The sequence below is a fragment of the Arvicola amphibius genome, chromosome 8, assembly GCF_903992535.2.
Source record: "Arvicola amphibius chromosome 8, mArvAmp1.2, whole genome shotgun sequence".
In the NCBI taxonomy this organism is placed as follows: domain Eukaryota; kingdom Metazoa; phylum Chordata; class Mammalia; order Rodentia; family Cricetidae; genus Arvicola; species Arvicola amphibius.
This window is the reverse complement of record NC_052054.1, coordinates 53,067,348-53,079,582: the sequence shown is the minus strand read 5'-3', so window position 1 is coordinate 53,079,582 and position 12,235 is coordinate 53,067,348. Positions and strand designations below refer to the sequence as shown.

The 12,235-nt window shown below is 47.0% G+C and overlaps 1 protein-coding gene across 1 annotated transcript in view; it reads left to right on the top strand.

Annotated features, from left to right (window-relative positions):
• Positions 1–12,235, top strand: part of LOC119821713 — a 179,439-nt gene that overhangs the window by 76,007 nt on the left and 91,197 nt on the right. Inside the window, exons 17-20 of the mRNA XM_038340846.2 lie at positions 4,720–4,920; positions 5,762–5,880; positions 7,199–7,427; positions 9,737–9,939. Of these exons, the coding sequence (XP_038196774.2) occupies positions 4,720–4,920; positions 5,762–5,880; positions 7,199–7,427; positions 9,737–9,939 (752 nt within the window). The remainder of the gene's footprint in view (positions 1–4,719; positions 4,921–5,761; positions 5,881–7,198; positions 7,428–9,736; positions 9,940–12,235) is intronic.

Genomic DNA, 12,235 nt, shown 5'->3' with positions numbered 1-12,235 from the left:
TTGCCCAGTCTCCTCGGCTGTTTCTGATGGTTAAATGTATTGGTATCACCACTTAAGAAGTTTCTGGACATACTGGGTTCTTTTGAGTTCTTAAAATAACCACTGTGTGTATGGAAACTCATAAAATTAAAGTTGATGTCAACTGAAGTGGTTTGGGGGACAAGAGAAGCCAGAGAGTCGGTGTGGCAGCTCCTAGGTCAGGCTGTCCTGTATCCTACTTCCCCAAGGTCACCAAGCAGGTTCTTTGTCAAGTATTAGCCCTGTGGCAAGGGGAGAGATTCTGTGGCAATTTGTGTCTAGCATTGTCTTTCTGTTTGACACTTTGGTGTGACCCAAAACACTTTGAAAGTTACCATAAATCTTAGAGCTTACAAATAAGATAAACTTAGTAACTGAGATAATCTCACAAATAAAATAAACCGAGAGAGACGTGTTGTTATTTTGTCTGCTTTCCTATTTTCTCCAACGTTTCTCTGTTACTCTCCCTGTGTGCCGTGTATCACTTTGCCAAAAGCTGGCCCTTGACACACAGAGGGGAATTTGACAGGTGAGGAAGACTTCTCAGGCAAATACCAGCCTGGAGTTTAAGTGGAAACGGGCCAGTTAGCAAACAGATGACAAACAGAACCCGTGAGGCAGAAAGATCCTGCCCCACCCTCACTGGGGAGGAATTCATAACCAAATAATGAATTATGCATTGATCCACCTGAGACCTTCTCTCAGCTGAGCCTAAAGATGGAAAAGATGTTATTCGTCTAAGTTCCGTTTCCCTTCTGTGCAGATAAAACACCGCAATACGGGACATGCTTCCCTTAAAGGAACATTTGCTATTATCTGAAATTCGAAGTTGGTGGACGTCCTGTATTCTGACTTCTCTGGAGGGAGCAGGACTGGAGCTCAGGACAGAGGCTCAGCATGCATGCCTGCTCACATCAGACAAGTCGACGACAGCTTAGGGGACTGTGCTCTTGCCTTTTCTCATGAGATTTCCAGCGATTGGACTTAGGTCCTCAGGCCTGGTGGCAGGTGCCTTCCTTGCTGAGCCATCTTGCCTACTTGGACATCCTATGCTCTTATTTACTGATGTCATCAATAGCAAACATTTAAGTTACCTGGTCCTCTGTAACCCGTCCTCACCAGATTGGGATCGCCAGAAAGAACTCTCTCCCTAGCCAACTTTGCCAGCCAAATAGCCAACAATTGGGTTCTTTGTCCGAAAACAGGTCAAGAGTTTAAATACCATAAACCAGCTCCCGGGATTGTCCCGGCTCAACCAAAAGGGTTCATTTTGGGCCAGAATGAATTAAGGAGGTAAATGTTTCCTCCCTAATCTCTCCCTGGGATGGCCGAGTGGCAACCTCAGCCTGTCTGGTTATTACTCCTTCGTTTCTTCTAAGTCCTCTGTTACTTTACAATTGGCTGTTATTCTCGAGTGGATCTTGGGTGAGGAAATCAGGTCACTGAGACCACCATTGCTTTTCTGTTTTCTGTGGGATGAACTTAGGGACAGAGGAATGACCATGGTTCTTCACTTCCGGCTCCATGCTGTGAAGTGTAGTTTCTAGCCCCTGGCACCCCTGCCATGGTAGCCTGAGCTTCAGGCTCCTCTTGATGGTTTCCTGTTCATGCTGAAGTTGGATTTGGTACCTTTCCTGAACAGGCATCCTCGAAGCTTAAGCATCATCTCAATCACTTTTCTTGGCACTGTAATGAAATGCCTAAAAGATGCAACATTGGGGAGGAAGGATTTGTTTAGCTTCCATATTTGAGCGTATGTAATTCATCTTGATCTGGAAGGCATGGAGGCAAACAGCTCCATGGAGCAGGAGGGAGAGCATAGCTAGGGCTCCTTCCCTTCTCACATCTCAGCACAACGGGAAGTGGTGGTGGGGCAGGAAGTCACACTGGGCTACAAACTTCAAGGCCCACACCACGAGATCCACTTCTTCCACCTTTCAAAGTTTCTGCACGCAACCTCTCAAAACTGGGTCATCCGCGGGAGACCAAATGCTCAAACCTGTGAGCCCTGACAGACATTTGACATGCAAAGCTTCATGGGTACTCACCGAAGTATCCCATTTCATCCTCCACGAGCCCTGACATTGGGCAGGCAGATGTGAACATCTCTTCATGGATGACAACTGATTCCTAGTGTCTGTTCACTCTTGAGTGCTTAACATTCTTGTGCAAAAGAGGGAGAAAAAATCTTTCTCCTCCACACTCGGCCATTCCACGCCTGCACCTTGGAAAACAAACTGACGAAAGTCAGTGCTGTGTGTCCACGTGGGGGTCTTCAGAGGACAGGGCACGCAAGGAAGCAGGAATGTGGAAATCAACCTTCCAGTCAATACCTAGGCAGCTGAACTGAACAGAGGTTCTGAGAAGAGGAGACCCAGTAGCCACCGAATAGCTTATTTTTTCTTACATTTCTATATACTTTGCCTGTGTGTGCCACGTTGCACACGCAGAGGTCAGAGGACGACTCAGTTCTCTCCTTCCACCACGTCAGCACATCACAGGGATCGAACCCAGGTCCTTAGGCTTGGCTACAGACGTTCTGAACAACCGATCCATCTCCCTGGCCCAAATAGCATTTTAAAAAGCTATTCTCAGCCCTGTCGGAATGGCTAACACAAGAAAGCAAATGGCAGTGAGGCTGATGGGGATACGGGGAAGGGGAGCCTCATTTTTTGTTGGTGGGAGTGGAAACTGATACCGCCACTATCATAACACAGTGACATTTCATCCAGCCATAAAGGAGAATGAAATCATGTTGTTTGTAGAAAAATAGATAAAAATATGAATTATGTTAAGCAAACTCTCCTAGACTCAGAAAGACACGTGTGTGTTTTCTCTCGCCTGCAAATCCCAGACTTTAATTTTTGTATGTGGGTCTGGGTATTTAGGACATGAGGCTAGAAAGGGACAATGAGACAGAGAAAGGGAGGGTGGGTGTAAAGTCAGTCACAGAGTAGATGTGTCATGAAACCAAAACGGGGGAGCACTGTAGGGAAGCAGGCCAGCAAAGGGGAGCCAGGGGAGGGGGGGATGAATGAAAACAGTGAACGACAATGATAGTCTCAAGCTCATGATTTCTGTATGTGTGTATGCATACGTACATATTTATGTGTGTGGATACATGGGTACGGTGCTCGTGACACGTATGCATATGGAAGGCAGGTGTCATTTTCAGATGCCATTGGCCTAGATCTCACCAAGTAGGTTATGCCAGCTGGCCAGTGTGTCCCAGGCATCTGCCTGTCTCTGCCTCCTCAGAGCTAGCAGTACAAAGGGACACCACCAGGCCCAGAGCTAGCAGTACAAAGGGACACCATTATACCCAGAGCTAACAGTGCAAAGGGACACCACCAGGCCCAGAGCTAGCAGTACAAAGGGACACCATTATACCCAGAGCTAGCAGTGCAAAGGGACACCACTAGGCCCAGAGCTAGCAGTACAAAGGGACACCACTAGGCCCAGAGCTAGCTTTACAAAGGGACACCACTAGGCACAGTACTTTTTTAGTCTGGACTCAGGATCAAACTCGGGTTCTTGTGCTTGCAAGTCTAGCACTCATTGATTGAGCCGTCTCCCCAGCCCTTGAATGTTAATTTTTAGAAACAAAACCAAAAATAAGTAAAACAGAATGTGTGTGCAGGGAAAAGATAACTCATTAGAAGAAACAAAGACGGGTAGGCTGCCAAGAGGAGACAAGCGAGCCCCCAGGAAGGGACTGTCGAGCTGGTGTGGGCTGTGCAGTGTGCCCCAGGCTTCCAGCTTCCAGGAGCTGTCACCCGTGCTGGGATGGGCTTAGGGGTGCAGCTGACTTTGAGTCATTTCTTTTCTGTAAGTAACCCCTCACCTCTATTCCTATAAGTAACCCCAGTAAAACTCGTTTAGCGGGATCTTGTTGCAATTCAGATAACAGTCCTACACCAGCCCAGAATGGAGTATAAGGATTTCTTTACTGAGGGGTAGACTCACAGAAAAAGCAATGATATGCAGTCCTATTCATGGTCCTGGAACTCGAACCAATTCCAGCAGCCAAGAGGCCCCCGGGCTTTTTGTCTGCATTTATAGTACATGGGGCCACCCCAAACAGGGGGGTCAGTATCTTAAAGGCTATTGGCTGAAGGCATTTCCACAGCAGGATCTGTATTTCGGTGTGTCATCAGTTAAAAAATAAAAAGAAGATATGTCATAAAATGCTTTCACCTGATAATCGTATAAAAAACAATAAAAGGTGGAGATAGACCTAGGGGCCTGTGTACCATCCTAGCAAGAGGCATACATTGTGGAGAGGTATTACTCTTATAACCAGGCTACGGAAAGAGGGTAGGCCTCTAGAAATGGCAAACTTTTGGAGTGTAGTCTTACTGGAGAGCGATTATTGAAGAGCAGAGCTATATCAACGACATAGCATTACTTTTGTTTGTAAAGAGCAGGGGAAGGACAGAACAAAAGGAACGGTCAAACTCAAGTCTAGCTCTAGCTCCGCAGCACGGGCTCCGGCTCTTGCCCCCTTTACTCCGTGGGTTTACCAACTGAACCAGATCTTACTGTATCTGCCCATACCCGAACCACTACCCACCCAGAGGTTTGGGCATCTCTCTTCGGCGAATGCCCCAGGGCTTGTCAGAAGCCAGAGTGGAGCTTCCCATCTTGTCTGCTGGCCCCAGAGCTGCCTCTGCTGTTCCCTGACCATACACTTATTTTCAGCTTCTCGATAGTTACTTTGAAGCCTACCAGCACACGCTGGACACAGAAGAGCGCTTCGCCTTGGCACAAGCTATGACCGACATTATGCACCGACGCCCCAAGTTTGATCTCAGCTGCTCATATTTCACTAAGGCCTACCAAGATGACTGTGCCTGCCTGAGGCTTCACCGGCAGCTACTGAGGGGCATCCTCAGCCATCAGGTGAGTAGGGCTCCAATGCCTCCGTCTGAGAAGACGGTGGGAGACATAAGCCAGGTATCAAAGTAGCTTTCTTTCACTGCGGGTCCAGAATCTGGGTTTTCTGGGCTTCGGAATGTCTGTTTGTAAGCTCATTCGCACTTCTGAATTCCAAGCCTAACTGAAGCCTTCAAAGGAGGTTCCTAAACCTCAACTGCCGTTAATGACCCACAAGGAATTGAGGACATTGTCTCTTATGAGATCATAGAGTTATCGTCAATAAATGGTGCATCTTTCCAAGATACTGGTGTATAAAACTGTGGATTTTTTTCCCATGTAGAAAAGATTTTTGTTTGGTTGGTTTGGTTGGTTTTGTTTGCTTTGGTTTCTGAGTCAAGGTCTTACATAGTAGCCTAAGGTGTGCCTCGAACTGGCAATCCTACCTTAGCCTACTTCAGGGCTGTGGTTATAGATATGCACCACCATACCTGGCTTTTGTTCTTTATATTTTATTTTATTTTTGAGCTAGACTTCTACTCTGTATCCTGGCTGGTCTGAACCTGTCTGTAGACCAGGCTGGCCTCAAACTCACAGAGATCCACCTGTGTCTGCTCCCCCCCCCCCCCCCCCCCCCGTGCTGGGATTGAAGGATGCCACTGGGTAAAGCTTTCTTTTGCTTTTTCAAATTGGTTGACTTTCCCTTCCTTGGCTGGCCCTTGACTTAGAGACCAGAATGTTCCATTGTAAACAAGTCTTCAAAACCATGTCTGGGTGAGAACTAGCAAAGCGACAGAGATAGAGGGGGTTTATCCTCTGGTCCAGGCTCATGGCTCAGGTGCATCCTGGGAATGTTTATTCTCTGTAGCTAGAGCAGCAGCGGGAATACGTGCGGACACTCTGGCGAGGGGATCAGCCCGCTCTCAAGACATTCGGACTTCCCCTGAACGAAATTTGCAAACAGTTTGTTTCCAGCAACAGCAGCTGGTAAGTTGCTCTTGCCTTAGGCATTTCAGTTTAATCTCTTCTAGAGCCATTAAGGACGCAGTCTTGAATCAAAGTAGTGAGTGTTAAAGGACCACTCAAGGGTATGTGGATGCGGGAGCCCTTGAGTTGTGCTCATGTATCTGTGTCCGAAGCCTTGGTGTGTTTTAAGTTTCTCTGGAAGGAATTGCTTTCCTCTCACAGAGAATTGTCCCCGATGAACCTCTGGGCATCACCCCTTCAGAGAGCGGTATTCTGTTTCCGGAGACCACTCTGAGTGGGTGCACATTTTTTTCCCCTTCCTCAATGTGATTACCTCCTTCTGCCATTCCCTCCTGCCTTTAAGTTAGAGGGAATGGTGAGGTGACAGACCCCAAGTAGAGCAGCAGAGCCTGAGATCAAAATCTCCCCATTGCCTCCCCATGGTGGGGAGTGACTGTCCTGCTTCAACCAGTACCCGGCACATACATTTGAGGAAACAGATGTGAGTACAGGCGTGGCCCGAGCTCCCATAAGTGCACGTTAAAGACAGCTTTTATGTAAGAGACCTCACAGTAGGTCACAGGCAGCGTCCTGTAAGAGCTAATAGCTAAGATTCTACCTTCTGAAGAAAAAGGTCCAGCCCACACCCTGCATTTCCCCCACAGACCCCTTGAGGCCCTGAGGTCTCCACCGTGGAGAGCCCGCCACCAGCTGTGTGTACATTTTGCTATACAAGGGATCTGCTGTTCAGGAAATGGATTTTGGCAGAGCGGGCTAAGGTTAGAATGAACGCTAAAAGCTGTCCGAGTCTCAAACCCGCTGTGATTTGCTTGATCAAGGCTTCTTTCCAGGTTTTGAGCAATATGCTTTAAGATCTAGGCGTAAGAGCAGCTCGTTTACACAGGCTCGGCTGGAAGTAGCTGTGCTCTTCAGTTTTAAAGCAGGAAGACCGTTGACTTGTTCTGCATCCTTTATTTCCAAAAGCATAATACTCAAACAAGTGTTTTATTGATTTTTTTGTCCTCTTGTATTCTAAAAGACAGTATCCTTATCATGCATGCGGAGGAATCCAGCTGAGTATAGAGAATTTAAAACTTGCCTTTGCTCATTAACGTTTGGGGAGAGGAAAGGAAAATATGTCAGTTTCTTTCCACGTTCCAGGGCCCGTGGTAAAACAAGGAGCTGCATTATCTGGTCGATTACTTCCCCGGTCTTTAGAAGGCCCTGGACCTATAGGGGCTGTGTTATAGCTCTTTAAAGATAAAAAGTCAGATATCTTCCCCCGAAAGATAGCTTTATTCTTTGTTGTGAAAAGTTGTCATTTCTTCCCTTCTTCAAGCCCAACCTCAGAAAATGTCCATCTGTTGGAGTTCCACCCTTCCCTGGGTCTGGTTGGGCTCATCCCTCAAGCCCTGGAGCACCTGTTGCGTGAGGCTCGCCACGCCCACAAGCCTGCATCACCCAGTGGGCTCGCCCAGCTGGAACAACACGTCTTGCAGCTCGCCCTGGACCTGTGGCTCACCCCGGCCAGGCCCGAGGCCTGGTACAGCGCACAACTCCAGAGAGATGTGGGTGTTTTCTGCCAAGACAGTTGGGTACTTGGCAAAGAGAACATTTCCTTCCAGATGTTTCTGTTTAGCTCTGTTTTGCTGTTTGGAGCTATTCCCCTCTATTTGGCCAGAGAAAGAACACAGTCACAAACCTTGCCAATATTTTTATGTGATTTTTGTTTGGGACAAAACTTCTAGCTAGTATTTAAGGATGTCAGTATAATTAAAAGTAAATGGAGGATTGCATAGGTATGTGAAAACTATTTTCTCCTTTCTCATGGTCTCTGCAGTGATACACAGTGTGTTTGTGTATTGGGGAGAGTTGGAGGTACACTGGAGAGCCAAAATGGTCAGTGTGTCAGGCTGATGACTGCACTACTAGGGCCAGCCTGTGAATAGCTTCAAATTGAAATGGGTTCTTTCTTCATCTGCTACAGTTCTCTATGCTTTTATATTATTTTAATAAAGTTAAAATTAATTGTCTCTTAAAATTTATTTTTAAGACTGGAAAGATGGCTCAGGAGTTAGGAGCACCTCCTGCTCCTCCTGAGGACCCAAATTCCTCTGGAAGCCAGAAGAGGATGCTGGCTCCCCTAAAGTAGAGCCTGATGACTTAGGGCCTGTCTCTACTTGTATTTTAATTCTTTTTTTTTTCTGTTCGGCTTTGAATGCTGAGCCGGGGCTTCCAAACTGATCTTGTTCTCCAGCCACTTGTGATACAATGGAGACATCTGCTCCTTGGGCCACCATTTTGTCCTTGCCTCTTCTGCCTAAACCAAAATCATCTTTTAAAATACTTTGTTTTTAAATTTTTATTATTTTATTTGTGTGCGTGTGTGTCTGAGAGAGGGACACACAGAGAGAGAAACAGAGAGAGAAAGAGAGAGAGAGAAAGAGAGAGAGACAGAGAGAGAGAGAGAGAGAGAGAGAGAGAGAGAGAGAGAGAGAGAGAATTTAGGCCACATGTTTATAGGTGTCCATGAAGGCCAGAAGAGGACGCTGGGTCCCCTAAGGCTGTAGCTCCAAGTGGTTGTGAGATGCTCAATGTGGGTGCTGGGAACAGAATTTGGGTCCTCTGGAGGAGCAAGAAGTTGTTGCAAGGAGAACGGGCTCTTGTTCCGCCTGGCTAACTTACACCTGAAATAACGACACAGAAATGGCATTAATTAAATCACTGCCTGGCCCATTATGTCTAGCCTCTTATTGGCTAACTCTCACATCTCGATTTAACCCATCTCCATTAATCTGTGTATCGCCGCGTGACAATGGATTACTGGTAAACATTCAGCATGTCTGAATCTGGCGGCTCCATGGCAGCTCTCTCACTCTGCTTTCTTCCTCCCAAAATTCAGTTCTGTCTTCCCCTCCTACCTAAGTTCTGCCCTATCAGCTAGGCCAAGGCAGTTTCTTTATTCATTAACCAATGAAAGCAACACACAAACAGAAGGACCTCCTACACCAGGAAGTGCTCCTAACCCCTGAGCCACCTTTCCAGCCTTAAAATAATTTTTAAGTGAGAATTAATTTTAACTTTATTATAACAATATAAAATCATGGAGAACTGTAACAGAAGAGGAAAGTACACATTTTAATTGAAAACTATTCTGAGGTTGGCCTTGGTCATGCAGACATTAATCATTACTGGTTGGGTGCCTGGGGCAGGCAGATCTCTGACTTTGTGACCAGTCTGGTCTATAGAGCAAGTTTCAGGACAGCCAGGGCTACACAGAGAAATCCTGTCTCAACAAACAAACAAACAAACAAATAGCGGGAAAATGTTGTTGGCCACCAAAACATTTTTTAAGTTTTTTTTTTTTATTTTATGTGTATGGATCTTTTTCCTGCATGTGTATGTCTGTGTACCGCAAGCCTATATATGGTGCCTATGGAAGCCAAAAAAGGCATTGGATCCCCTCGTTCTGGAGTTACAAGTAGTTCTGAGTTGCCATGTGGGTGCTGGGACTCAAACCTAGGTTCTCTGGAAGAGCAGCTAGTATTTTGACCACTGAACTATATTTCCAATTTTTACATATTTTTTTAAATTAGGGACTTTTATTTCTATTTAGTTTCCCCTCCCCCATTTTTCATGTTTAAGCAAAAACATTTATAAAAACAACATCTACTACCATAATGAAAAGAATACCACTGTGTGTATTTAGCTTCTATACCCCCTGGGCAGCCCTATTAAGAAGTGGTTATTTATTGGTGTCTGCTAGGTGACCCAGGAAGTGATACCTCCAGAGTCTGTGCCACTGACAGCATTTTTTCCTTCTAGTACATGTGAAGTTTCTCCTTCTGGGTTTCCAAATTCCTCGGTTTGCTTTCAGCTCTTTTCAGCTAAAGTGATGGGTGATCCCTTCCTCGTGGAGGAGGTGGGCCTGCTTGCGCTCAGGTCTGCGACAGACCAAGGGCAGAGACAAGGCCAAGATTTCCACACACTGCTCCTGGAGACGTTTTCGAAACTTCTGGAACTCCTGACCCTCCGCCACCGACTGGTAGAAATGACTGTGGAGAGCGCATCCTTGGCTCGGTGAGTGGGGACAGGTGCTACACGGAAGGACTTGGGGACGAAATACGAGGGTCTAGGGCTCACAGTCTCAAGCCTTGCCGTTTTCTCCCTAGGGCAACCAGACTGAAACGGTGACCTTGTTCCTTCCTCACTTCCCAGGCTCCATATGAGCCTCTCTGACCGTCCAAATGGCAGGAGTCTCCCAGTGGGTACCCACATGGTCTTCCCAATCAGTGCAGTCCTGTGCTTGGATGTTTAATATTGATTTGTCAGCTTTCCAAGACAAAATCCCTGCTAAGCTGTTTACTGGGATATCACGTGACCTGGTACGGTAGTCTGTGCTAGTGTAACAGACTACCTGAGACTGGACCATTTTATAAAGAACAGCGATCTGTGTCTGATAGTTCTGGATGTTGATAAGACCAAGGTCCACATCTGCATCAGCCCGAGACAGAAGACAGATGGACAGTAGAGCATGCTCTTGCGTGTGCTTGTGGGTGGAGTGGGGAGAGAAGCAGCAGGGGAGGACAGAGAGGAGGGGAGTGGGGTGTGATGTCCTGTATCGTCAGGACCCACTTCCACAATAACTGGCCTACTTCTTCACTGACAGCTGAGCCCTCACAGCCAGTTGTCTCCTAAAAGTCTCTGTCAGTGACTCTTGTGATGGGGATTAGATTTCTAACACGTGAACTTTGGGAGACATCCAAGCCACAGCCCTTGGGGCCTGAGCCCCACCAATTTGGGGTGAATTTTCTCTTGCATACAAGGAGGCTACTTACTTAGCAGAGGCCCTAGAGAGAGAAGGCTGTGTTGTGGCAACAACTGGGTCTGGAGAGGGGTGGGGGCTCAGCAGGTAAGACTGGAGAGGTGCTAATGAAGCCCGTTTCAGGTTTTAGTAAGAGACAGTGCTAAGACCTTCTCAAAGACGAGACTGTAAGGAACTACAGGGCTTGTTTCCAATACACATAGTGCTGTTTCGATTCCCGTGGGAAGTCCGGCAGGCATAGACAGCCCAGCTATCCACCAGCCACCGTAAAACCTGCTTGTTCACGTCTTTATGGGACTCTGTGTAGTATTTCCTTAAGTTCTTAGACTCTCCCTATGAGAGAAGTAAGAACACTTCATTAGCAAGGAAGTAGAGGGTTAGAATAATGACGTAATTCGCCCCAGATCGCTGCATTAGAAAGTAGTAGTAGGAACAGAAACTGAGCTACTAGTCAAACTTACTGCCTCTGGGACACCACTCTCTACAATTTGTGAGCCTCTCAGGAGCTAGTAATGTAAAAGTTACCCATGATATATAACAATGAGACTCTTCTAATTTGAAAAGGCACTTTGGGAGCACAGCAAAGGGAATAATTTATTCTTTCTAAGTGGATCAGGGAAAGCAGCAGAGGAGATGATGCTATGGATAGAACTGGGTCCCTCTAAAACCCATGTGATCACGAGCTACTACCTCAAGGTGGGAGAATCTGTTTAAGAGATAGCCAGTTGAACTGGAGGTATTGGGTTAGATCCTAATCCAGGAGACTGTTGAATTCCTAAGAGTAACTTCAACACGGACCACACAGACGAAGGTGGGGAGAAGACACCATCTACAACTAGGGAATGAGGAATGGGGCAGCTCTCTCCTTCAGAGCCCTAGAAGGAACCAATTCACCCACATCTTGATCTCTGAACTGAGAGACAATGGATTTCTGTTGTTTAGCACGCTGGGCACTTGATGTGTGCCTGTGATATTTTGCGACAGCACTGGCACACTGATCCAGGGCGAGAACTGGCTTGGACTGGAAGTGTTGGGAGAAAGGGAGAGAATCATGAATGTTTAAGGCTGAGCTGACAGATGGACATCTGGATGAAGTCAGAGGTGATTTAGGACAGGGCTGAAGGTCACCGAGTCTTACATGAGGAAATGGTTTTAGGGACTGGTTGGAGTGCATGAGGCTAGAACCCCAGGCCACATCTGTACTTAGGAAGTCAGTGAAGCCCGGGAAGGGTGGTCATCGGGCAGGAGCATGGCCAGTGTGGGAGAGGAAACAGGGGTGCTCTCCAGGAAAGTGCTGAGGACTCTGGAGGGGAGAAGAGGCAGTGAACATTGCTCTGAGGGAATATCAGTGACCTCATGAGGGTTCCAAGCAGAGCGGCCACTCCACGGGAAGTGGAGTTGAGGTGGTACCTAAGCTCATCTCCTGCCTCAACTCTTCCATTGTCTGCCTGACCTAGTAGGAAGCGCTGCACAAGATGGTCTTGGATCGTTTGCTTCCCATAACGCTGGGCTTGCCCTGGTCTGATTTTGTGTTCCTGCTTAATCTTGTGT